This window comes from Lynx rufus, unplaced genomic scaffold, assembly GCF_022079265.1.
Source record: "Lynx rufus isolate CCGP_SWC_20201006 ecotype Redwood Valley unplaced genomic scaffold, mLynRuf1.p SCAF_16, whole genome shotgun sequence".
NCBI lineage: Eukaryota > Metazoa > Chordata > Mammalia > Carnivora > Felidae > Lynx > Lynx rufus.
The window spans coordinates 45,808,771-45,835,682 of NW_025814830.1; the positions used below are offsets into that span (position 1 = coordinate 45,808,771).

The following is a 26,912-nucleotide window of genomic DNA, read 5'->3' on the forward strand; positions in this document are numbered from 1 at the left end:
CAACTCAACAGTCCTGCTGTCCTGCCAGAGCCATCAGCCAAGAGGAAAAAAAACGAGAGAGTGGGGAGGGGACACACAGGGACAGAACGGTCACCATCTGCAGACCATATGATCATCTACGTCATAATTCCAACAAATTAGAATCAGTAACTGATGAGAAAGAAATATAGAAAAGACATCGCACGACAACAACAAAAAGCTACTAGTTATCCAGGAATTAATCAAGCAAAGACAGCAGGAGACCTCAGGGGAAAAAATGTGTACTTTCTGCCAAAAGGCTCAAGGAAAAACCTGAATAAAGGGGAAAACATACCAAGTTCACGGTGGGATGACTAAGCACTATAAAAGGCCAATTTGCCCAAGCTTACTTAATAAGTTACAATTGTAACAAAAATGCCAGGAGGATTTTTTTTTTTTTTTTTTAAGGAATTTGACCAAAGGAGGAGAATCCTTTTAGAATTAAATGGAGGAACAGAGGTCCACGAATAAGCAGGTCAGTTCTGAAAATGAGATGCAAATGGGCACTCCACTTTCCTTTCAAGCTGTGAGGATGTGCCACAACTCCGCATCAGCGAGCTGGCACGGGGCCGATGCACCAGGACAGGGCCCGGAGACAGCCCCATGCTTGGGGAACCCGTGGGACGCTGCAGGTGGTACCACACAGCCATGGGAAGGACAAGACTGCTTCACGGGTGGTATGAGAACTCACTCACCGTAGGAAGAAAAATCAGTCCACACACTTGCCTTGTGTTATAAACAAAGGACATTTAAAGACCCAAGTGTCAAAGATACAACTCTAGCTCTAATAAAAGAAAAAATCGGGGAGAATATCTTTGTGACCTAGAAATGGGAAAAATTATGAAATACAACTCTAGAAACAAAGATCCCCAAAGCACAAAACATAAGGTAACAACAACAATGACACATGGATGGACTCAACCTCACCAAAGTGAATGGTTTCTACTGCCTGGGGGAGAACACAAAACTGACAGGGTAACAGATCACCAATGACAAGAGAGGGATCAACCTAGAATCTGGAGGCGTTTCTCCAAATCAGCAAAGCAAAGATAAGAACACCAACAGAAAACCAACAAAATGAAAACAGCAAGTTCTCTGAAGGGGAAAAGGAATGGCCAAGACCACTACGAAGGATGCTCAGGGTCCAACCAGCACAGCGAGACATCTCTGCGATTCTGCTCTGTGCGCCCGCAGGTGTCTAGGTATCTGGTAAGGAAGGTCAACCACGCCCTCCTGAGTCAAAATAACAGGCAGATCTATGGCCCAGAATCGTTTATGTACATGTAATAAATGTCTACAAAACAACTCTATGTTATTTTCCAGACGTTTACCCAGGGATAGACTCTAGACACGTTACATTAGCATGGATGCTTCTGAAAAAGGGACAGACATCAGGAATGAGGAAATTACAGCAAAATAAGAAAGGGGTCTCAAAAGACAGTGACCACAGAAGAGCAATACCCTCCACCAGCCCCACATTTTACCCTGTAATTCTCCTGGTAACCCTCCCGGCCACCCCGGAAGCACGCACGACTACAGGGCTCCATTAATTAGCAACCCTCCTCCCCCTCCACCGCAGAGCAGGGCCATGAGCTCCACATGGCCCTGGCACAGAAAGGCCCTGCTGCCAAGCAGCCTGTGTGGGACGTGGGAAAGGCCTTGGGGAGACTGGGATAGAGGCGGGAGGACCACAGCACGGCACAGCCCAAGCTAGCAGGCCCGAGCATCACCCGGGATAAAGAACCGGGACTGGGGAGGCCCCCATGTCCTCGGTCTTCGGGCTCTGCTGCGCTACTCCCTTTGTGCAGGTGCCAGGCTCGGGTCAGGCCCAGAGATACCACAGAGGGTTCCCAGCAGAGGGAAGAGCAAAGAGGTGCCTGGGTGAGAGGAGACCAGGGCTGCTCTGGCGTCCCAGGGAGGGGAGGAACAGGGATCAGCTGGGAGCCCATTTCTCCAGAGCAACTCAGAGCCTCCAGACCCAGACAAAGCCAGAAGCGGGAAAGTTGGGAACCAAGAGAGGCTGGATCAGGGGAGAACCCAGCCCAGGGGGGCAGCTCGTGGACAGCACAGAAGAGAGATTTCACCCCAGTAACAAGGTGAGCACTGAGGCAAAGGCCTTCGAAACTTCTGGCTACTTCAACACTGCCCATGTCATGACTATAATGATTAAATATGCACTGAAGCATAAATCATCCTCAATGAAATGTCACTTGAACTTTTAAAAAATGGGGAGAGGGTAAGATGAACAGTGTAAATGTTTGAGGGGCGCCTGGGTGGCTCAGTCGGTTAAGCGTCCAACTTCGGCTCAGGTCATGATCTCACTCACAGTCCATGAGTTCGAGCCCCGCGTCAGGCTATGTGCTGACAGCTCAGAGCCTGGAGCCTGCTTCGGATTCTGTGTCTTCCTCTTTCTCTGCCTCTCCCCGATTCGCACTCTGTGTCTCTCTGCCTCTCTCAAAAATAAATAAACATTAAAAAATTAAGAAAAAACAGGGGCGCCTGGGTGGCTCAGTCAGTTAAGCATCCGACTTCAGCTCAGGTCATGGTCTCACAGTTTGTGGGTTCAAGCCCCGCGTCTGGCTCCGTGCTGACAGTTCAGAGCCTGGAGCCTGCTTCAGATTCTGTATCTCTTCCTCTCTCTGCTCCTCCCATGCTCATGTTCTATCTCTCACTGTTTCTCAATAATAAATAAATGTTTAAAAAAAAATTAAAAAAAATAAATAAGTAAAAATAAAAAATTAAGAGAAAACAAAAGAAAAAACTTTATAAAAGTACAGTGTAAATGTTTCAGACAACGGGGTGCTCTCTCTTCCTGTTTTTGAGAATTTCTCAGTTTGTATTCAACAAGGCTTGGGGGTTGAAGAAAAAAAAAACACATCCTGAAAAAGAACAGTGGACCACCTCCTAGGCCTCAAGTCAGGATGGGACAGAGGAGGCCCAAGCAGGTCCAGAGGCCACAGCCCCAGGAGGAGCAGACAGGGGCAGGGGCTGTCCTGCAGCCCATGGGGGCCCATGGGCCCCATCTCCCAGCTGCCTGCAAGAAAAGCAAGTTTCCCAAATATGGTCTGCAGCCTGCCTCAGGGAATCACATCCCGTCAGGGGGCGGGACACTCGGCCCACCCTCCCCCTGTGACCCCAGAACACAGAGCCACCCCAGTGGGTCCCCCCAGCCCCTGCCCTGGTGACCACAGGAAGTGCCAGCAGAGTGAGTCACGGGAAAATTCCCCTCTAGCCCAGTCAGAGGGGGCGGGGTACAGACAGAGGGGACTGCCCCTCTGAGGCCCCTCACCTCTCAGGAGGACAGCCCAAGGAAGGCTGGCAGAGGGGCCTCCACCAGGCCCTGCCAGGCAGTGCTGGGTGCTCCGGGAAGCTGGAAGGCTCTAAAGAGGGCAAGGTCCGGGCGGGGGAGAGGGATAGAGGGGGAGGGTCTGCCCCAGCCCAGGACAGCTTGTGGGGCCTCCTGCACCCAGGGTGGCCAGCCCCCACCCCCTTGGCGTGAGCTCACTGAGCAGTCAAGGCCAACAACGACTGCAACTGTATAGTCTGGGGCGGCTGGAGCCAGGCTGGGAAGCACCTCTTGGGCTGGGCACGTGGCACAGGGTGCCTGGCACCAGGAGCGCCTCTGCCTGCATCAGCTGGTGCCCCCACCCACAGTCCCAGGAGCAGCCTCTCCACAGCCTGTTCCTGAGTCCTAGGCACCGCTGGCACTGGGCACTCCAGCTGGCCGAGCACCCTAGCTTTGGGCCTCTGAGCCTCCCCAGCTGCTCCTGAGACATGTTCCTCCTTGCTTCTCCTTCCTTCTTCCAAGTCAAGCAACTAAAACCAGACCTGGGTCTGGTTCTCCCTCTACTGCTGGGTGACCCTGGGTAAGTCTCTTAGCCCCTGAGAATCCAGATCCCCTGTGCTAAGGCCACAGGCCTGGTTTCACAGGACTGTTCTTTTGTTTAACAAAAGATTTGCCAGGCTCCTGCTCTCTGTCAGGCGTTGGGCCAGGCTCCGCAAGATGGTGCAGGTCTAGCTTGACCAGGGCCCTATGTGCATGGGACTTACATTCCAGTGGAGCAAACACCCAACAATTTGTTAGGGCAGGGGGGAAAACTGCAATGCCAAAAATAATGCGGGACAGAGCCACTGCATATAGAGTGGTCAAAGATGACCTCCCCATGGAGGTGATCCTTCAGATGATTCATGAAGAACGAAAAACAGACAACCATGACACCAGCCAGGGAAGAGCATACTGGCAGAGGATGGGCATGAGCCGGGGCACTGGAGGAGGAAGAGGCTGGAGGGAGACAGGGCTGTGGCCCTGGAGTGGCAGGCAGGCCGGAGCCCGTCTCACTGCAGGATGCCTTGGGACAATGCATGAGACCTCAGTAGATGTCATCCAGTGGTGGCACCTCATGGCAGGTAAGCCGGGCCAGGGCAAAGCCTACAGCATCTGAGCGTATCTACTCTGGACACACTCCTCAAGACCCAGAGTCTTGCCCCAGCACGGAAGAGGGGCCAGCGCCCCCAGAATCTAGCTTTCCAGCCTCCCTCACTGCTGCGCCAATCAGGGCCTTCCCATCCATCTCATAAGGGGGGCACAGCTATGACGTCTAGAGGGGCGCGCTGCCAGGGCACCATCACAGTCCATGCAGACACTGCCAGCCACGTGTTTCCAGGGGACCATAGAGAGTGCTGCCGGACTTGCCCCAAGCCTCTGGCCAACCTCATTCCTGACTCTAGGAAACCCTGGACTGTGTTCTACTCCACAACAGGATTTGGGTGGCACTCCTCCAGGAAGGTTCCATGCCCCTCTTTGAGCACACGCTCCCCACTGCCCCCAACTCAAAGTGCTGACCCAAGCATCTCATTACTGCCTACTTTGTGCCCTCTGATCCAGATGCTCAGGAGAGGACAGGGCAGGGGGTGGGGTCCTTCAGTATGGAACCCTCAGGCACATGTGCACAGAGCCTGGCCCTGAATGAGCGGGTTTAGGCAGAAGCCCCCCTTACAGAAGGTGGTATCCAAGCCTCCCTGGTAGCGGTGTGGCCATGCCTGAGGAAGCCAGGAAGACAACGTGGGGTTCACTCACCCCAGAAGGAGGGGAAAGGAGAACCTCTAGCTCAATGCCGACACCGCCAGGCCCCGTTCAGAACAACACCCTGGTTGTCGCACATGGGGGCTAACAGGGCTGCCCCACAGGCCCCGCCTGACTCTGAGAATAGCCCTCATTGTGTCCCAGGGCCCTGTGGGCACCAGACCTCCCAGCCCAGGTGTGCCCTCAGACATGGAGTAGCTGGGCCTTGGCCACAGGGGGGCACATGTCTGGAGGACTGCAGCCATCTGACGCCTATGTGGGTCTCTCCACTGGCTTCGCCTGCTGCCTTGGGGAGCCTTGGATGTGCTCTGGGTATCCCTAAACCCTGACTCTGCAGGAAGGCATGACCTGGCAGCTGGAACTGGTGAGGAGACACCAGGCTGATGGGGACATGACGGACAGGTTCACAGCACTACAGTCACAGCAGTAACGACGAACTCTGTCAGGAGCAGGCTCCTTTGCGTACTTCAGTCATCCCTTTTAACCTTATGAGACACTGATTACCTCCATCTTGCAGACAGGGAAACTGAGGTACAGAACAGTTACCCGACTTGCTAGGGACAGAGTCAGGAAGCAGCAGAGGCAGACCTGGGCTCTACGATAAAGCAGAGCTGGAAGGCTCCAGGTTGATGCTTAGGTCCCTGGAAGCCAAGAGCGGAAATCTGACAGGCCTTTTCCTGAAACTCCCCCCTGTCCCTCAGCACCAACGCGCGCGTGCACAAGCACACACACACACACACCCCAGCTCCAAACATAGAGCCTCACACACAGTAGTCACTTGGGAAACACTAGCTCCCTTCATACTCAGAACCATCTCATACTTGGGCCAAGATTATTTCTGGGGTATTCTGTTTGCTTGTCTCAAGGAGCCCCCAGTGGCTAATGGATATAGGTTCAATGCATGCGTGTCTGAATGGCAGTGTGCATCCACAACCCCTGCTCCCTGGTGCCTGGAGAATCCCCCTGGAAAGGCAGTAGCCAAAGGCCCACTGGTAAGGGTCCTGACCATCCCCTCCCCCTGCCTCCCAGGCTCTAATGGCACCATAAGGGCAGAGTTCCTTCCCTTCCCAGACAGGCCCACACCCTCGTCCCTGGTGAAACTCCATCCCAGCCAGCCTTATTGTCACTCCCCTAATACACCCAGGGACAAGCGAGTAGCCAGGGTCTGGGCTCAAGTTCTCAGCGTTCGACTGTCAAGGAGCAAGACTGTGGGCAACCCCTATTCCAGAGCCATCCCAAGAGGAGCACAGCTCCTGCCCTACCTACCTCAGGAGTGCCTGAGGCTCAGAGAACAGAGCTGGGACTATATGTGGGTCCTCAGCCCCGTGTCTGATACTCTGTAGCTAGAAACTAGGTCTGTTGAATGAAGGACTAAAAATCCACCTGTGATGGCCACTGCCAGCAGCTCCTTCAAACAAACATGAGCCATGGCCCAGCCAGCAGATGCTTCTGTCTCCGGAGCCAGCTCTGGGCCAGGAGCAGGACCCTGCCCCCACCCTTGCCAGGGCATCCCAGGCACTGTCCCTGGGAGGCTGGGCACAGACGGAAAGGTGGCGTGGGCAGGCCCTTTCTGCTGTAGGACATAACACCTGCAGCCCCTAACACACCACAGATGATGAGAACAAGCAAGCTGGAGTCAGAGCACCAAGATGGCAGGAAGGCAGAGCCCTCTATCCTGCAGTCCATTCCAACTACTAACAGCTTGGGAATGGTCCCCAACCCCTTTAGAACCCTTACCACTGCCACCTAGCTCAGGGAACTGACCCAGGCTACCAGAAGCCAGAGCTGCGCACTTGAGCACCCACTGCTCTCCTTCCCCATCCCTGGGGCCTTGCTGGTCCCCTCTTGGGATTCAGTCTCTTGAAGAGGGCTCAGCATGAGGCAGACCTTTACTTCAGGGATAGCACCAGCCCCAGATACGTCATCACGGAGGGGAAAAGGCAGAAGGGACACCCCAGGGGGGATAGGAAGGACCTCACTCCTTTTAAGACCCCAGTTTCTCCACCTTGACATCTAAAGCCCCCTGCGGACTGCCACTCTCCAGCCCTAAATGATAACTTGCTGCAACCCTTAAAGCAGCAGCCTCTGCCTGGGCAGGAATGGAGGGGAACACGAAGGCACAAAAAGTGGGGTTCTCTAACTCAAAAAAGAGTACCGAACCCCTGATTTCTGGGATGCACAGTAGAGATGAGGGTCTGAGATGGGGCCCTGCTTCCCTCTTTGAGCTGCTTCCACTCCAGGCCAGTACTTCACTCCACTCCTTACTCAGAAGTACAAGGGGGGCAGGGGGACGGTGGCGCCTGCGTGGGTCGGTTAAGCGTGGAACTTCAGCTCTGGTCACGATCTCACATCGCAGTTTGTGGGTTCGAGCCCCACGTCAGGCTCTGTGCTGACAGCTCAGAGCCTGAAGCCTGTTTCAGATTCTCTGTCTCCCCCTCTCTCTGCCCTTCCCCCACTCATGCTCATGCTCTGTCTCTCTCAAAAATAAACATTAAAAAAAAATTAAGGGGTGCCAGGGTAGAAAGCATCTGACTCTTGGTTTTGGCTCAGGTCATGATTTCACAGTTCATGAGTTCGAGCCCCAGCGCTGGGCTCTGTGCTGACAGCTCAGGGCCTGGAGCCTACTTGGATTCTGTGTCTCCCTCTCTCTGCCCCTCCTCTGCTTGCACTCTGTCTCTCTCTCTCTCTTCTTGAAAGAAAGAAAGAAAGAAAGAAAGAAAGAAAGAAAGAAATGCAAGGGAATTAGGGCAGCAAGACACTGGAGCCAGGGCCTCTCTCCAGGGCTAGAAGGCCCAGTCCTACCCCCTTCCTTGAAGGGAGACCACCCTTCAGCCCCTTGTTGAGGGGCCTTGAGGACCCAGGGGAAGAGGAGCTTGCCCAGTATCTGTGCTGGAGAATGATCCCTATCACCTCAACCCTACAACTCACTCACCAAGTGTGACTCCAACACTGCCCTTCACCCTTCCAGAAGCCTCCTGCGGGGCACAACTGGCCTCTGGTTCTGGCTGTCCCAATTAGCTACGGGCTCCTAGGAGGTGGGGAAGGGAGTTTTCCAGGCCCAAGAGAAAAGGGTGGTGGGAACTCCTAGAAGCACAATGGATGCCAGGAGGGACCACAGAAACACAGCCCCGGAGCCAGAAGGACCCCACCAAGTTGGCAGCCCCAGCACAGCACAACAGCACCCCAGGGACCAGAGCGCTCCTAATCAGGGAGGGGGTGTGGTGGAACACTTGTGGCATAGAGCATGGGGCTGTACCAGGAGACAAAGTTCTGGATCCAATTCTGTGAGAACAAGTACCTGTCCCTCTCTGCCTCAGTCTCCCCATCTGTAAGACAACGGGGAGAGCAGCTGTCTCGGGGGCGTTTCCTGCTCAAGACGCCCTAGGGGCTCTGCCCTTACTTCAAACCCTTCTCGGGGCCTGAGGGGATGGTGCCAGCAGCCCACAGCACTCACACCTGGCTCGTGCAAACTGTAATGGCCAGAGGCTCCAGCTCTCCTCCTGGAACCAAGGGTGACAGTCCCAGCAGCACCTGGGGCTGCCCTGCCCGGCTTCCACCGGTTCCCACTGGGCTCCTTCCTTGCCCAGGGCAAGTGGGTACAGGGTGCTGGTGCCAGGAGGGTTTGTCCCAGCACCCAGCACACACCTGCTCTTCTAGGCCAGTCGACTCTTCCACCCTGGGACATCACATCATCAGCTCTCCACCTGGGAAAGGAAATGGGCACAGGAAGATGTGTCTCCCAGCCCAGAGGGATAAGGAACGTGTCCAAGCCTGGCTGAAATGGGCACAGAAGTCAACAGCAAACCTGGAGAGTGCCTCCCAGCCTAGACTCTCAGGGGAGAGGTGAGGAAAAAGAAACTCCTGTCCTCAAGACCGATGAGTGGGCTGATGTCCCCAGTCTGGGATCCAAGACCCCAAAATCTCTCCAGGCACTAACCCACCCTCGGTCCTAGAGCACCCTAGCCCTCAGCAAATCGCAACTTCGACTCCTCCAAAACCGCTCTGGGCTGTAGCTCTTGCAGCAGTGAGGGGCTGGGAGCCCTGGTTGCGGACACTCGAGTGGCAGCCCAGTCCCTCCACAAGCTCCACCCTCAAATGCTGGGACCCGGGGTCACGGTGCAGCCATGGACTCCCACCGCCATGATCCGGCTCCTACAGAAGTTTTTGCAATCGTGGTAGGTAAAGGCTTAGAAGAGCCTGCCCCCAGGCCTGGAATCCGGTGCTGGCAGGCTGGGGGTGAATCATTAACAAACCCAGGATTGGTGCTCCAGGCGCACCAACACCTCCTCAATCACCACGCACTTGTTCGCTCAACCCCTAGCCTGGGGGCGGGTAGGGGCTGCTCCCCACTCGAAAACAGAGATGGACCACCATCCCGCTTGCTGGAAATCCACGCCTCCTAGAAGTTCACGATCCAAGGAATCTCGGACCCCTCTTTGTAGCTGAGGAAACTGAGGCTCGGAGGCGTGTCACGCAGGCCCAAGGTCACCCAGCAGGCGGCGGCCGGCAGGGGGAGAACGGGACTCCCGCCAGCAACTTTCCCGGATCCAGGAACTTTCCTGCCGGCCAGCGGCCCCTGAGTCCCGCCCTTCTAACCGCCCCGTGGGCGCACAGGCTCTGGGATCTTCCGCAGTCCTTGCCTCCCGGCGTTCCCGCCACGGCGGGAGAGGGGTTTCAGACCTCGGACCCCGGCCCGGTCGCGACCCCGCGGAGACTCCAGCGGCCAGCTGTTCCCAGGACCCGCAGGTCCGGCAGGAAATGCCACACATTTATCTCTTTCTCGCTTGGGACCGAGCCGGGCGTGGGCAGGGCGGTCGCCTGGAAGCCGGTACGCGGACGCCGCCCGGATCTGCGCTCCCGGACCCGAGACCGCGTCTGCCGCACTCACCAGGTAGTTCATCGTGTCTGGCCGGCCTGCGGCCCCGCCTCCCCGCAAGGGCGCACACCAAGCTGCCCGCGCCGCGCGCCCTCGGGGCCCCGAGAGGGCCGCAGCCGTCCGGGTCCCGGTCTGGGTCCGGCCGCCTCAGCCACCACGCCTGCGGCTGCCACCACTACCCAGAGAAGGTTCCACCTCGCTCCACCCGCCGCCGCGGTCGCAGCCTCCGCCCCCCGGCGGAGCCCGGCTCCCAGCATGCCCGGCCGTGCGAGCCCATTGGCCACTGTGGCTTCCCATGCAAATGAGCCGCCCGCCAGCCCGAGGGGCGCGGGCGCGCGCCGCCCAGTGGAACCGCCCCTAACCCCACCCCCACCCCGCACCAGGTCCTAGGCATCCACCCGCTGCCAGCCTGCGAGGCTAGCACCGAGGGCATCTCCTTTTCCCCAAATACATGTCCCCTTCCCTCCAGTAAGAGCGAGAATGCGCCCCTCCTCAAGGCCTAAGCAAACGCCCCCTCTTTTGGGAAGACTGCTGGGATTACCACCCCCATGCGCTCGCTGCAGCCCCCATGCAGACCCCAAAACGCTAGCCTAACCTCAAGTGGACTTCTGCCTTCAGCACGCACCAAACCCGGGGCATTCTGCGCGTGTCCATCCGGCCATCCGACTCAGATCTGAATGTAGAAGTAATAGGGAAGGGGCATACCCCAGCTGGCAGAAAACTAACAACGACCACCGCACCAACTCTGGTCAGGCCTATCCTGTTAAGAGCTCCAGGAAATGAAGACACGAGGCAGGGAGACAGAGACCCATAACCTAACAGCCACAGAGCCACAGAGTCTGTTCTATCAGATGTGCCTGAGGCTCAGTCTACCCAGGGTCAAGGGGCTCACCATCTCCCACCTTATCCACTGAACTGAACTGAGCATCCCTGAAGCATGCCCCCATGGTCTCCATTCTGCCCTAGGAGCTCTGCTCCCACCCACAATCCCTCTAACACCTGTGCCCAACAACATGGGGAGAGGGGGAGGTTGCTGGGAATGAGAGGGAAGAAGAACCACCGGAGGGAAATAGTGGAGAGCACCTTGGTTCTCCTGAGTCCACTCTCCCGAGGTCAGTGACTGTCACCCCACACAGCAGAATCAGGGTGTGCTAGAGTCCCTGAGCATGTCCAGGGTTGCATAATGGTCTGCAAGGATATGTAGGATAGAACCTGCTCCAGAGTCAGCCAGTTCTGTGCCTCAGTCTCCAGGATCCTTAGCCCTCATCCTAGACCACCTGCTGAGCATAGGGACACCATCGGGCAGTTCACAGTACCAGGGAAGCAGTGCGGCCAACCTGGCTTTGCTCTGCAGAGACCCCTCAGGCAGGGCCTATAAAACACATACTAGCCCAAGATGGGTCCACAGCTGCCCCTCCACCAGACACACAGGCCTGACAGCCAGGGCTCAACTGACTGAGCCCCTGGCCAGGTGTGCCACCTCAGCCCTCTCCCATCTGTAAAATGAAGGGGGTGGGCCAGGGCCCCTGGAGAACTGGTTAAAAATCAGATTCCTTGGGCCTGGCTGGCTCAGTCGGTAAAGTATGCAGCTCTTGATTTGAGGTTTTGAGTTCAAGACCCACGTTGGGTATAGAGATTACTTTTAAAAAGAAAATAAATTTTAAAAAACTGGATTCCTAGTTCTCCCTGCTCCAGAAGAACTGAGTGTGGGGGACCTAGACGTCTGCATTTCCTCAAAACTTCACAGGGACCCAGTAGACAGAACTCATGGCCTGGCAGGAGAGGGAAGTAAGGAGCGGTGGGATTTGTGACCCAGAGTCCTCAATGAGGGAGACTGGCCCCTTGTCATTCTGGAGGAGGAGCTGTCACTTTCCCACAGGAGGAGCCAGGTGTCAGGGAAACACTACCTAGGGCATACCCTCGTGCTGTTCCCAATGTCTGCCTCAAAGTCAGGCATGGAGCTGTGAGCCTGGGCCCTCCTAAACCCTGAACCTGTCCTCAGCGCGGCTGGCACCCCAGGTTCCAAGGAAGCAGATCGGAACCAGCTAGGCCATGCATGAGAATCTGTCTGTGCTGGGTGCTCGAGGAGTCCTTAGGTTTTCCAGGGTCTCCACTGAGGAGAGGGGTGGGGACCAGGCCCCACAGCCAGGCAGAACCCTGCTTGCAGGGCTCCAGGCAGGTCTCTGCAAGGGTGGGTGGGGACACAAAATGCCTGGCCCTCAACCGGCTGGCCCTACTCCATCCTAGCTGGCCTTGGGAGAAAGGAGGCTGCTGGCTGGGACCTAGCGAACAGGAGACCCTCCCGACTCTGGCTCAGGATTAAAGCAGCACTGGGGGCGGGGCTGCTGGTGTGGGCAGGCAGGCGGGGGAGGGGAACCCAGCTCAGGCGGAGGCATTTCAAAAATTTGCTCCTTTTCCACTTAAACTCCCTCCCACTCCCCAAGCCTGTGCCTCCCAGAATGGCATTTCCGCTTTGTAATCAAGGCCCTAGGATCTGTGCCCCACAGTGATGGAAGGGGGTGGGGGGAGTGAAAGGAGAGAGGAATGCCCCCTCCCAGGCCGGCAGGTAGATGGGTGGGAGAGGGGCACCCTGGGCAGGCTGCAGCTGGGATGTGTGGGGAAGCAGACCCTTGGGGCCAAGAAGCTCTGACAGTGATATAGCCCCCAGGAGAGCTTCCATGCTGGCCCTGGACCAAGAGCTCTAGGACTATGTGCTCATTTCATGCCCGCAGAGATCCTGTAAAACAAGCTTTGCAATTAGCCCCATTTTCGTGATGAAGAGGTTGAGACCCAGTTTGCCGCCCTGGCCCCATTCTATAGACTCCCAGCCACAAAAGGATCACAGCTGATGGCCAGGGAAGGGACAAAGGGGCTGCTAGACAGGTGGTGCTTCAGGACAGGGCAGGAAGAGAATGAGGGCACAGGGGCACCAGGGCTCGGAAAGCCAAAGAAGCTGTCGCGCCCGGAGACCCCAAAGGACAAGCAGCTGAGACCCAAGCACTCCCCAAACACAAGTGAGTTCAGAACTGGGGCCCAGGACCTCCACTCCCACAGGCAGTACAGGGGAATGTGGGGGCAGTGATGAGCATGAGAAGGCGGAGGTGTTGCTGGCTGAGGAGGAGCCCCCCCCCCCCGCCCCGGGCTGGAGGGGGGGTGTCGCCAACTCCTCCCCTTTGAGCCCAGAGTAGCTGGCTGTGTAGGAAACATGGTGGGACCAGCACGTGAGGATGATGGTTCCCATCCGCCCATTAGAGTGTCTACTGGGGTGCAGGCTGCTGCTGATGCCAGACCCTAAATGGGAGGAAAAGCTTGGGACCCAGCGCTGCTCTCTGGGCTTTTTGCATCTTAATCTTCAGGTCAAACCCACTGCACAAAGAACTATTCTTGCTTTCGGCCCAACAATGTCTGTTGCAGCATTTGTAACAGCAAACAAAAGGGGGCATAACCTGAAGGCCCAACTATAGGCGACTGCCTTCTCAATGGGATATTGTGTAGCTATTAAGATAGCCACTTTCCCAGCGCCTGGGTGGCTCAGTCCGTTGAGCCTCCGACTCTCGACTCTCGGTTTCAGCTCAGGGCATGACCTCACGTTCAGTGAGTTCGACCCTCACATCGGGCTCTAAGCTAAAGGCACGGAGCCTGCTTGGGTTTCTCTCTCCCTCTCTCTGCCCCTCCCCTTGTGCTCTCTCTGTCTCCCTCAAAATAAGTAAAGAAACTTAAAAAAATTAAAAAAGACAAGATAGCCACTTTCAAAGACTGAGAAATCATGCAAGAAAACGCTTATGACCAGGTGAATGAAAACAGCAGACTAAAACGGCCTGCAGAGTGCGACGGCGGGCAGTCGCTTTCCCAGCAGCAGGAGAGGGTGGCGGATGGGTCAGCTGACGGCAGCTCTGGGAGCGGCAGCAGGAAAGGATTTCCTGAGACCGGAGGTGAGTGCTGCCAGCCCCAGGAACAGGAAGAAATGATGTATCTGGAGGGCCACGGGGTGTTGACGCCTTCCCCCTGGGCTGGCCGCTCACCTTGGCAAGCTCGAACCCAGCCTGGGAGCTGAGGCCTGCCTGTGGATGGGCCAGAAAAGAAGGGAATCCAGCTGCATCCAGAACCACTGCCACACACGGCTGGACACCCCGCACACCTGCTGTCACAACTACCACTCCCCAGAGGCCCAGAGAGGGGACATGCTGTGCCCAGGTCACCCCGCCAGGAAGGGAGCTACATCTGTAACCCACCCCACCCAACTCCCCAGGCGTGTCCCTACGGAGAAGCACCCCAGGGGACCCCAGACAGTGCAGAGCATACACTCTTAGGGTGATGTTGCAGTTGTCAGATATAAAGAGCTTTCCCATTTTCCCTGCTCTCTGAGGATGGCGTGACCAGTGACCAATGGGGCAGTTCATCTGTCATTAATGTGAGCAACCTGACTGTGGGAAGGTGGGCGGGACCAGTCTAGAGCCAGATCTCAGCCTGCCGGCCCCTTCAGCATGCGCCTGGACTAGTGCCAGAGACCCAGGTACAGGGTCGAAACCAGGACCCCTGGTAAGCGTGGGGGTGGAACTGCCGGGTGCAAGGACAGAGCCAGGGGTGAGGGCAGAGGGCTGACTAGCCTCCTAGATCCAGGCCTGGTTCCAGCAATTGCAGTGCTCCCACCTTCTCACAGCTCCCTCCCCTATCCCCTCTGGCTCTTTCAAGGACTGGGAACGGAAGAAACTGCATACTCTCCTAATTCTTTTATTGCTTCTCTAATTTGAAAATTAGAGAGCAGTGGAGGCACCCGCAGGAAAGTGCCTGCTTCAGAGAGGGGCTCTGCTCACAGCAGGCCCAAGGCTGGAGCAGGATGACAGAGCTGGGCCCTGGGGCGCTTCCCAGAGTCTCTCTGCCACACCCCAGGGCACTGACCCTGGTGGCCCTTTCTCTTCTGCACCCCTTCCTCCCATCTCCCTCTGAGAACCATCACTCTCCTGGCAGGGGATCCCCCTGGGTGCTGGCAGGTGGAGGCCCCCATGTGTGCAAGAAGGTCAGGGTCTAGGTGCACTCTGCCCTCCCTGCCGATGCTCACCCCCCTCCCTGTCCCCAACACTGCCTGGGGGAGGAATGAGGAAGAGGCCAGCAGAAGAAATGGGGGTAGGAAGAGAGGAGCTTGGTCCTGGCTGCAGGAGGGGGATGAAGACAGGCACAGGGACAAGTCCCTGTCCTCAGAGAGAAAGCTTAGTGGCTGGTGGCTCCCCGGATCTGGCTGACAGCCTGGGCCAGCAGGGACAGGGGTGTGGTCAAGAAGCCACCCGAGCTAGCCATCTGCTCTCGCCTCTCCTCATAGCAACCAGCGCCAGCATCAGGGCAATCGGAGGGGGGTGCCTTCAAATGCCATCTGCCGCCCCCCCTCACAGCCTACTTCCGCAGGAACACAGGTGCCCACACCCACAGAGAGGCGGAACAGTGTTGCCCAGTCACTTGGTCGGGGTCGGGGTTACAGTGGGGTCCCAGGAGGGGCAGCGGGGCGAGAGTACAGGAAGGGGCGACGTGGAGAAAGCAGAGCCATGGCAGGCAGCCACCAGGAAAACCGCTGCTTCTCCCTCCGTGGACAGCACCGTGGGGGCGTCCCACCTGCCCTGCTCCAGCCCACAGGGAAAGGCTCTGGGTGTCCCAGGACACCCAGACCCCAGTCCTCACCCGGCTTGAACCCACCCACAAGGATGGGAGCAGAGACTGTTGATGACTCCAGCTGGCATGGGACCCTCCGCCATCACCGGACCTTTCAGAGCCTCGGTTGGCGCATCTGTGAAGCGTGAGGACACCAGCAGTCCTGCCGGTCACCAGGCCATGAGACTGCACAGTGGACAAAGGCACCCTGGGGTCAGCAGCACCCACCACCTCCCACTACACACCAGTGCCACCCATCCTGGCACCGGGAGGCACTTGCTGGGCTGCTCCACTAGGCCCTCCCTACTCTCCCAGCCCCTGCTCAGGTGCCCTGAGCTTCCCTGAGCCCCTGGACCGCAAGAGAAACAAAACCTCCTCTGAGACGCGTGGGCAAAATCTTTCTGGGAAGCCCAGTCGCCCCCAAATCCACCGGCCAACACTGGCAGGGCGGGGGGGGGGGGGCTGGCCGTGTGGGGAACGGCTGGTTACGGGGCCCATCACTACACATACCACAGCCAGCGTGTGGGTCATCCCTTCGGCACCTGCTCGCCACGAGGACAGAGCTGCTGAGAAACCGTGTCCGTGTCCTTGGGGAACTTGCCCTGCAGGGTGTGTGCGTGGGCCCCCCCCCACATAAACACGTGACCATCTGTGGTGCTGAGAGCCCTCGAGGAGAAGGAGACGGACGGACGGACGGCAGAGTGATGGCAGAGGCTACTTCGTACGAGGTGCCTGCGGCGGGGGAGGGTCCTCTCTGAGGAGGTGGCCTTTAAGCAGATGTGTGACTCTTCTACGAGGCTCGAGATGTGTTAAAAAAGAACAGTAAAGATTTGTAAAAATAGCCCAGGCTCGCCAACTCGCTCAGTGTGGAGAGTGGAGCAGGAGGTGTTCAGTCCCTGGATGCAGGGAGTGGTTCTCAAGCAACCCCTCCCCCTTCCTTGAGTGGGGAGGTGTCCAGCGGGCCGGTGCCCCTCGGAGTCGAAGCAGAGCAGCCAGGAGTGTCTGCTTGGTGGGGCGCTTGGGACAAAGAGGAGTGAGGCCAGGAATCTGTCCAGACCTGAGAGGGGGAGGGACGCCGGCAGCTCTCAGGTAAGGCTCCCTCCCCTCCTACCGCCTACTTTCCTAGAAGCGTCTCCCTACCAGAACCTCTGGAGTGGACAGGGGCCAGGGGTAAACACAGGTGACTCAAAAACCTAAGACACTTCACCTCTTGGGCCACCTAGAAAAAGGGAATTCAAACCCCGGACACCCAGGAGGGCTCAACAGAACGGTGTGTGGTCACACGACTTCCTAAACAAGCTTGTAACTTTGGGGGGACCCAGGATCCGGCAGCACAGACAACGCTCTGGGTACGCCTCAAGGCACACGTGCTTGGATATCGGGTTTTAGAATATACCGAAACAGGGTATGACACCGACAACAATGGCAGTGCGTCAGTACTTAAAAATACACAGCATACAGGGGCGCCTGGGTGGCGCAGTCGGTTAAGCGTCCGACTTCGGCCAGGTCACGATCTCGCGGTCCGTGAGTTCGAGCCCCGCGTCAGGCTCTGGGCTGATGGCTCAGAGCCTGGAGCTTGTTTCCAATTCGGTGTCTCCCTCTCTCTCTGCCCCTCCCCCGTTCATGCTCTGTCTCTCTCTGTCCCAAAAATAAATAAACGTTGAAAAAAAAATTAAAAAAAAAAATACACAGCATACAAAGACCAGAGGCAGAGTGGCGTCTGGGTGGCTCAGTCGGTTGAGTGTCTGACCCTTGATTTCGGCTCAGGTCATGATCTCACAGTCGTGGGATCAAGCCCCGTGTTGGGCTCTGCACTGGCAGCATGGAGCCTGCTTGGGGTTCTCTCTCTCTGCCCCTCCCCTGCTTGTGCTCTCTCTTTTTCTCTCAAAATAAATAAGTAAACATTAAAAAAAAGAGAGACAGACAGATATCCATCAACAAGAGAATGGCTAAGTCCATAATTTCATATTCGTAAGTGGAACACTACTCAACATCGCAGTGAAAAAAGAACTCTTGATACATACTGCATGGATGAAAATCTTACAAGTGTTATGCTGAACAAAAGAAGCCAGACCTCAAAGAGTGTATCACTGTATGTTTCCACTTATATGAAGCTCAAAAACAGGCTAAACTAAGCCATGATGAGAGGAATCAGAATATTGGCCACCTCATGGGGGTTGGGGCAGTTGACTATAAGATCTTCGGAGATGACGGAGATATTATCTTGATTTGATTGATGGTTACATGGGGTCTGCATCAGTCAAAACTCATCTAACATCTGTCCATTTCAATACATATAAAATATTCCTATTAGAGTCTCAACTGGTAAAAATAAAACAAACCACAGAGGAAAAAATACATGGGATTAGGAATACCAAAAATAAGTATTGCAACCCTAAACCCACCATTGCCTTTTTGCCCGGCTGTCAGGAAGCTTAAAGTTATGTATGTCTACCTTCCCCATATATTACATAGTTCTGCATCTTTTGATGATCCCAGACTATTTGTGTCTTTCACTATAATCGGCTTCCAATCCTTCCTGGACTTGGAAGGATTTAAATAATAAATTTAGATTACTGAAAAGCCCCCTTAGCCTCTAATCCCCTTTCAAGAAGGGATTAATTTTGGAGCTGCAACTTGTGACCATCAATCCTGCCAGTGAGGGCATCCAACCCACCTCTACTCCAGTCCCCAACCTGTTCCTAGCCATATCTCTTTTTCTTGAAGAGAGGGAGACAATGGACCATCAAACAGTGACTAAGAGTAAACCAAAGAAACAATGGGGCTTGACCAGGATGCCATCAAGGCAGGCAGCTGTGACAAAAGCCAGAGTCAAAGGCTGGGGACCCAAAGGTGATACCGTGGGCGGAGGGGGCAGAGCACAGGCACCTAGGAAACACAGTCTCATGGCTGGAGGTGGGAAGTGGGGACTCAGTGGGTGCTATCCTCCCAGCCTTGTGGCCCACTTGCCTTACACACAGGCTTGAGCCCCCCGTCACGTGCCTCCTTTTTGCAGAAGGGGCCACTCCCTAACCTAGCAGCCTGCTGATCGCACCTGACGACAGGCCTGCAGGGCCCCAGTGGCTTCCACTGTCTACAACTCTGCACCCACTCCTGGGGGCACTCAGGGCAGGGCATCCACCTGGCCTGGAGCGTGGTGGGTCAGCTGGTGGTCCTAATGAAGGCCACTCAACGTCGGCGGTGAGGACAAGTACTTGGCGATCCAAGGCTCAAGAGGCAGAGGTCCTGTAGGCAGGCTGGGGCAGGAGAGGGTCCGGGGTCATCCCAAGCTAAGGCCTTGGTAGGAAACACACCAACTGTAGACAAAGGGCCAGTGGAGGAAGACTGGGCCACAAAGAGCTGATCGCTCCTGCCCGAGCTGACTGTGCCAGAGCCAGGGGTGGGGCTTGGCCACTGCACCTGCCAGTGGTGGCAGGAGAAAGATCAGAACCTCAACAAAAGTAACTGCCATGTAGGACTTTTTAGCCTGTTACAAAGAGCTTTCTGCAACCCTGGCCAAGTTCTCACAAAACTCTCAGAGTTCTCAGTGCTGTTAACATCCCGTAACACAGATGAGAAAATGGGCACAGAGACGTTCAGTAACTGGCTCAAGGTGCACACAAGCCAGTAGGATTCATTCTAGAGTCCTTGGCCTCAACCCACCACATGCCCTCCCCGTCCCGAAGCAGCCTCTCTGGAAACCTCCAATCAGCTCCAACCAGGCTTCCAGGACCGTGGCTGAGGCATCAGGCTCTCTGCATGGGGACACGGCCGCCTGTCCACGGGGGCTGCTCTGCGCTCCCAGTGCCACACCCTCAGCAGGCAGCCAGGGCACGCGGGGCAACAAGGCAGAGACAGAGGTGCCAAGCAGGCCTGCGTCCTACCCTGACGAAGCCTGATAGCAACCAGGGAACCCCAACGATAAACACATGAGTCCCAGAGGGCTTCGCAGGATGGTGCCCTCTGCCTGAGCACCTGAGGGTGAGAAGTGACCTGGTGAGCAAGGCAGTGGCTGGGGATCACTTCCTGCAGAGGGAGGGCCAGGCAGATCCAAGGCCAGGTGGGAGGAGGGGCATGCCAGGTGCTCTGGAGACTGACCGGAGGACTTTGGACGAGGACCTTGCCTCCTCCCACCGTCCTCTTTTGAGCCTGTTCCACCGGGCCCTGGCTGTCCACAACTTGGCTGCCCAGGCCAGCGGCGAGCCCAGGGCAGAGCCTCCTGGCTTCCTGGCCAGCTCTCCCATCATGGCGCTGGCTGGGACAGAACCAGCCACCCAGGTTCCTGAGATCGCTGGTGCAGGTTCAACCAGGTGCCAGGCCTGGTCCAGTGATCTCCATCACCCTCGGCTGGGGCCTCACAGGGCTAAGGCCACCCTGCTGCACAGCCCTGGGCAAGCTGCCTGACCTCTCTGGGGTGCCCAAGGGGTTGTGCAAACTCCCATTTGTAAAACCACAAGCAGAGGGTCAGGCTCTCAGCAGCCTTGGCCTCTGTGGACAGCTCAACAGGCCACAGCCCCACAATTAGAGAGGCCGTGCAAGATGATGCTCGCTTCCCAGCTTCGGATGCTGCCGGACTTGGTTCCCACCCGACTTTGTCTCTCAGTGGCCACGCGACCCCGGCAAGACACAGGTCCTCCCTGAGCCTGTGAAGAAGCCTTGAGCCCAGCTCCCGGCACACACGTCAGCACTCCACCCCTTGATAGGGCCTGTCATCCATCAATAAAGGAGCAGAGAGAAAGATAATAATTTGGGGGCGCCTGGGTGGCTCAGTCGGCTAAGCGTCCAACTTCAGATCAGGTCATGATCTCACAGTTCATGAGTTCGAGCCCCGAGTCAGGCTCTGTGCTGACGGCTCAGACCCTGGAGCCTGCTTCGGATTCTATGTCTCCCTCTCTCTCTGCCCCACCCCCAATCGCTCTCTAGCTCTCAAAAATAATAAATAAAACATTAAAAAATAATTAAATTAAATTAAAATGAATAAATACAATAAATAAATAAAAAGGAGCAGAGAGGCTAGAATGATAGCATCCATCTCACAGACAGGAAGCCAGTGGCAGGAACAGACATCAGGGAACCTCTCTACAAGCCAGACACTGGCCTCTTGCCTGACATTGCCAGGGGGCAGCCAGCCTCTTGCCACTCCTCAACATGAATCATGCCAGTGCCCACCAGGGGTCTCAGGTGGGTGGCACAGCCGTTTTCCTTTCAAATGCCTCCTGCCTGGCCAGAGGGAAGAGACAGGCCTGGGGTGACAGATGGCCGTGCCAAGAAGAAGGCCAATGTCAGAGAACATCCAGGAAGTAGTTCTCCAGGTGCTGTGTGAGCACTTCCCTCAGCTCAGGGAAGAGGAAGGAGCACTGTGCAGGGACTCAGGATGACCCCAGGTGCCCTCCCATCTCTAGGCCCCAGAGCCCTTGTGGGTCAAATGTCAGAGCGAGACCAACTAATCCCTGCACAGCCCCCTGCTCTACAAGGAAGTCGCTCCTGGCTCAACCTGGCCCATCCCAACCTCTTCTCTCCTGCCACCACCCTTCATTCCGTTCTGAAGCATCTTGTAATTTCTGTGGGCCAAAGTGCCTGCGTCAGCCCCATCCAGGAAAAGACTGCCCAAATGAACGGGTGTGCTTAAAACCCAAACACGTCCGTGAATACCACATGGGCAGTCACCATTCTGGGTTCCAAGAGCAGGGCTTAAAGAGGCAGCTCGGCCTGGAAGCCTCTATGGGGCCTCACCGCTCACAAGCACATGAAAGCAATTTTCCGAACATTTCACAGCTGCTCCAAAAGTGAACTTCTCCTCCCAGCCCCACCGGCTCTGACACTGCCCAAGGTCCCAGGAGAGAACCAGGGTGATCTGACAGCCCAGCCACTAGGAGGCAGATGGTGAGACCCCTGTCCCCCTCCTGCAGAATCCCCGAGGGCTGTGGCTATAGGCAGGAGTGGGGGGAGGGACCAGGAGCCGGCAGTGGTGTGGACAGTGGACCACAGCTTCAGGTCTTCACAGCAGGTGTCCCTGGCAGTGCCTGTCTGTGCAAGTCGCACCCACCCCCCTGCCATACCTCTCTCGTTACACACGTGGCGCGGGTACATACTCTGTTCACTACTGCCCTGAAGACCCAGGCCCTCAAGCAGGCTTGGAAGGTCCACTTCCCTTCCGGCTAGTACCCACAGGGTCAGGGCAGGGCCCTTGGTGTGCTGGGCCAGAAAAGATCCAGAGCTTTGCAGAGGCACAGCAGGAAAGAAAGGCTTGACGGGCCTGTTCTGTCTTCTGTCTTTCTAAAGATGAGGCAGTTCCGCTCTGAACCAGAACAGGTGTGGAGAAGGGGCAGGGAGGAGAGGGGTCACATCAGCACAGTCTGGAAGCCTTACTTTTTTCATCTGTAACTCTGTATCACTGCTCTGGAGGCAGCAGGAGCTGGGGTCTCTAATTCCATAACAACAATGCTTTGCACTTACACAGCACTTCTCCAGTAATCTCCACACACTCCATGGTGGTTAATTAAGAGGCCACTGCCCTGCCAGGAAGCCCCTACTGTCTGCTTCACCCTAAGAATGGGGTGAGACGGGCACAGTCCCAGAAAGAAGGCCAGGTGGACAGCCGCTCTGGCCCACTGCCCCTTCCTATTGGAGGGAAAAGCCCCTAAGTCCGCGGAGAAACAATGGCTGGAAGCCACAGCTTTCCAGCCTGCAGATGGCGCCCCTTCCGGGCAGGCCGCAGGAGGTCGGCCCCTTCCTCAGTCTGTCCATCTGTAAAGAGGGCTGGGGTCTGCACCCGAGGCCTGGTGACTGGGGGCGGCCAGGATCACTTGCCATCCTCAGGAGGCGGGGCCCAGCTGCCTCCAGATGCCGGCCTAAGTGTGGAGCCATGATGGCTGGGAGCTGCTCAAGCCGGCCTGCCGGGCCAAGGAAGTGATGGTGTCAGGCGAGCAGAGAAGCCCCCACTGCTAGGAGGGAAGAAGGGGGCCGGCCCAGCACCCAGGGAAAACTTCCCGGGAAAGTGAGTGCATCAGCCTTTCTGGAGGCAGGCACAGATCCGCATCCCGCCAGGCAGTCCTGGGGGTGGGCTGTCCCGAGAGAGATTCACACCCTGCCCCAGCCCTGGCCATCCTTGAGAGCCCAGGAGCACAACAGGGCAGCTGGCCCAGGTGGTTTCCCGGGGGCAGCAGAGACCTCCCCGCCTCACCCGGCCCAGCTACCCTGGAGCGGGGGAGGGTTCGGGGCGAGCGGCACAGAACTGTCCCCGCTAGGCCTGGCCATCCTGATGGGGGGCAGGGTTCCGGGGCGCAGCGCCGACTCCTGCCTGGCTCGGCTGTCCCAGGGGCTTCCCGGGACCAACAAAGGCCCCTGCCAACCCAGCGGTACGGGGGGGGGGGGGGGGCTCCCGGAGGGGACAGCACAAAACCCAGACCGAGCCGACTTCTGGGCGAGAATGGAAAGAAAGGCAGGGGCAGAGAGGCCGGCTTGGGGGAGACGCCCCCACGCTAACCCCCATGCCCGGCCCAGGCAGGCCCGGGTGGGGTGACCCCCCACCCCACCCCAGCTCCGGAACCCCCGCGGCATTAGGCCTTCAGAGGGCGGCGCGAGGTCTCAGGCCCGGCCGGGGGCAGCAGACCCGGGGTCCCGGCCGGCGATCGGTACTCACCGGCACGGACATCTTGACCGCCGTCCCCGGGGCCCGGGCGGGCAGCGGCGGCGGCAGGCTGGGGGCTCCGATCCGCCGCGCCTCTCAGAGCCCCCCCGCCACCGCCCCGAGAGGGGTCCCGGCGCTCTCGGGGCTCCCTGCGGGCTCCTGCGCGCTCCCGGCGGCCGGACGGTCCAGCGGCTTCAGTCCGCGCCGCGCATGCGCCGCCCCGCGCCGCCCCTCCCCCTCCCGTCTCCTCCCTGGGGGCCGCGTTAAAGGCGAGGACCCCGGACCGTGGCATTTTTCTGTCGGCCCAACGGGCGAGGAGGCTCGGTCTCCACCCCTTACCCATCCTTCAAGGGCCACCTCGCGTCGCACCATCTCCTGTTCGCCCACCCGCTTCTGGAGACCGGAGCCTCCTCCCCCCCCACGTTGCCCAGCCCAGGATGCTGGGCGCCTGCCCGGTGGTCTGGCGGGGCTCCCAGTCCCCGTGTCTGAAGGCGATTGCAGGTCAGCCTCGCGGGGCTCCTAGAAACCCTCCCCGCTCCTCCCGCTGAAAGCCCGGAGGCGCGGGCACCCCCACGGTGCGCTGCCCAGACCTCCTCCGCCTGCTCTGCACTCCCCCTGCCCCTCCCTCGGTGACGGGGAGCTCCCGACGGCCTGGGAACAGCCTGGCGCGCTGTCGGTTCTTCCCGCAGAGCTGGACTGACCGTTAGGGAGGATCCTGGCTCCCCGTAACCCCCACTCGAGGGCCACCCGCAGCCTCAGACACTGCAAGACGGGCCCTCGCGGCCCCAGCCTTTCTTCCCCAGGGTTAAACATCCCCGATTTCTTCCACATCTGACATGGTGTCCGCAAGTAGTGGGCACAGACGTGCGCGCTCTGACTTCCCACCCGCTGTCAGGTAGGCCTTGCTGGCTGTTCTCATGTCCCATCTGATCAACTGAGGTCTGAGGTCCCTCAGCCACCAGAAGGCAAAACCAGAAGTCTGACCGCTCTGGTCTGCCACCCACCACATACAGCCTGTCCCTGCTCCCTGGGAGCCCTTCCTGGGCAAAGCTGCACCCAGAGAAAGCGCTCCGGCTACCCAGGAAGGATGAATGAGCACCTAGACCAAGGTTCTGGGGGGCCAGGTCAGTCCCGGGAAGAAAGGGAGAACCGGTTCCAGGAGGCTGGGTGGCCGCAGATGTGGCTCATGGCCTGGCGGAGCACCTGGGCCACCGAGAAATCTGTGGGGGCAAGTGCCCAGGGCTACAGGCTCTTTTGTCTGGCAGGTGTGCAGTGCCACAAGTCCTGAGGTGGCTGAACGGAGGGAGGACGTGGGACCAGGTGAGGTGGGCTTCCTCAGAGACTCAGATTCGCCCCTAGCTACCGAGGCTGCAAAATCTCCCATTAGCAGGGCATCCATTGGGGTTTAGGAGGCTTTCCAGGCTTCTCCCCAAGAGGTGGGGCTGCCTTCATCTAAGGAGGTTCCTGGAGAGACCACCAGCAATGAGAGGGGTACTAGATGTGCAAGAAAGGGGGCGATCGAGGCCCTTTGCTCTGAGCCCAAGTCCCGATGCTAGGACTGAGGAGCTGGGGTTCCTTCCTGCTCCACCCAAGCAGGGTCGCCCGCCCCCTTGAATGGGGTTTGCCAATTACACACCTCGGTTTCCCCAGCCCAACGCTGGGCAAGGCATTGCTGGAGGGAGCATGCGGGGCCATGGCAAGCAGAGAGGGGTCTGGGCCGACAGCTGCCACCTCCTCAAAGGGCGCTCTGTGTGCGCCTGGCAGGGAGCCCTGCCCGTGCCCACCCGCCAGCATCCAGCTGGCACTGGGGCTCCTGAGCTGGGAGCAGCAGCTCAGCCTGGTGCTTGGGCTCCCAGCCACACATGCCCGCTGTCTGAGCCCCCCCGCCCCCGCCGTGCCTCCCTGGCTCCCCCCTCACTGAGCCTTCCTCCTTGAGCCCAGGCTCCCCCTCCTTCCTCCTCTCCCACTCCCACTCTCCTTCTTACCACCCGCTCTGTGTCCTGTCCAATCAGCCCTTTCTCTAGCTGCCCAGGCCAGAACTGGGTGAGCAGTGGGGAAAGACCCCCTCAATACCCCTGAGTATGGGGAAATGGAAACCCAGGGGAGGAGGTGCAGCTGGGATCATGACCTCCAAACCGTCTAGTCCTTGCCTCTAGCTGGCCCGCAACAATGGCTTACAGCTGCTTGCTCAGGGAGGGAGCCACTAACTTATCCCTGAGCACAGGGCAAGGGATCCCTGGCCAGACCCTCACTTACTCCAAGGCAGGGACCCAGCACCTTGGGTTATGGGATTGCCTCCCTCACTGCATCTCCCCCCACCCCGATTCCCCAGCAGGAAAACGATCCCAGGATAACTCAGTGCTGCAGAGCACAGGCTCCGGGGGCCTCCTGACTAGCGGTTCACACCAGAAGCAACAGCTGGGCTGCCTGAGCAGTTGCCAGAACCCCGAGAGGATCCCTGGGGGCTGACCAGGGCCCCAGGGAGACAGGGGTTATTGTTGTTCCTGAGGCTGGGAGGGAAGGGAATTTGGACATGGCCACAGAGTAAATCTGGGCATAGATAAGCTTCATACCCAGCTTTCTGGACACCCAGGCCTCTGTCCCCAAGGTGGCTCCTTCTCCCCACCCCCACTCAGGGTGACCAGAGACCTCTCTAACAGGAGAGCACAGTGAGCCTCTGCGGGCACTTGTGCTTTGGTCGCCACTGATGAACTAACATTGATACATCCTTATTAGCTAATATTCACCCTCAGTTCAGACTGCCTTAGTCCTTCCCTTCCCTTAGTACTGTCCCTTTCCTTTTTCTGTTCCAGACCCCATTGAGAATCCCACATTACATCTAGTTGTCAGGTCTCCTGAGACTCCTCTGGGCTGTGGCCATTTCTCAGACTTGCCTTGCTTTTGATGACCTTGCTGGTTTTGATGAGTATTGGTCAAGGATTTCATGGAATGTCCCTCAACTGGGACTTGCCGGGTGTTTTTCTCAGGGTTAGACCGGGGGTATGGATTTTTAGGAAGACCTCAGAGGTAAAATGCCATTTTCACCACGTGGTATCAAGGACATATACCATCAGTAGGACTGAACACTGTTGATATTGACCTTGATCACGTGGCTGTTAGAATGTTTGTCAGGTTTTCTCCCTGCTTTCTACTCCCTAAAAACATTTGGAATTCCTCTGTATAGGAAATTTATCTCTTCTTCATTTATTGACTTATGCATTTATTTATATCAGTATGAACTCGTGGCTATTTATTTTATACCTTGGCATGATTATAATCAATACAAAGAAAATATTTTCTTGCGTGTATTGATCTTGCTTTGGTTATTGGGAGTTCTTCCAGTTGGTGCATCAGATTTTTCAGGAAAATCCAGAAATCCAGATTGTTTTTATAAAAAGTCTTGGGGTGCCTGGGTGGCTCAGTCGGTTGAGCTTCCGACTTCGGCTCAGGTCACGATCTCGCGGTCTGTGAGTTCGAGCCCCGCGTCGGGCTCTGTGCTGACAGCTCAGAGCCTGGAGCCTGTTTCAGAGTCTGTGTCTCCCTCTCTCTCTGACCCTCCCCCGTTCATGCTCTGTCTCTCTCTGTCTCAAAAATAAATAAACTTTTAAATAAAAAATAAAATAAATAAATAAATAAAATGTCTGGATTTTGAAACATTGCGTAAG

The 26,912-nt window shown here is 57.2% G+C and overlaps 1 protein-coding gene across 1 annotated transcript in view; it reads right to left on the reverse strand.

Moving 5' to 3' along the window:
- The window catches only part of BCAR1 (BCAR1 scaffold protein, Cas family member), a 38,948-nt gene extending 14,775 nt beyond the window's left edge, over positions 1-24,173 (reverse strand). The window contains 3 exon segments of the mRNA XM_047079256.1: positions 23,838-23,963; positions 23,965-24,017; positions 24,020-24,173. Of these exon segments, the coding sequence (XP_046935212.1) occupies positions 23,838-23,963; positions 23,965-24,017; positions 24,020-24,173 (333 nt within the window).
- Between the last annotated feature and the right edge of the window lie 2,739 nt (positions 24,174-26,912).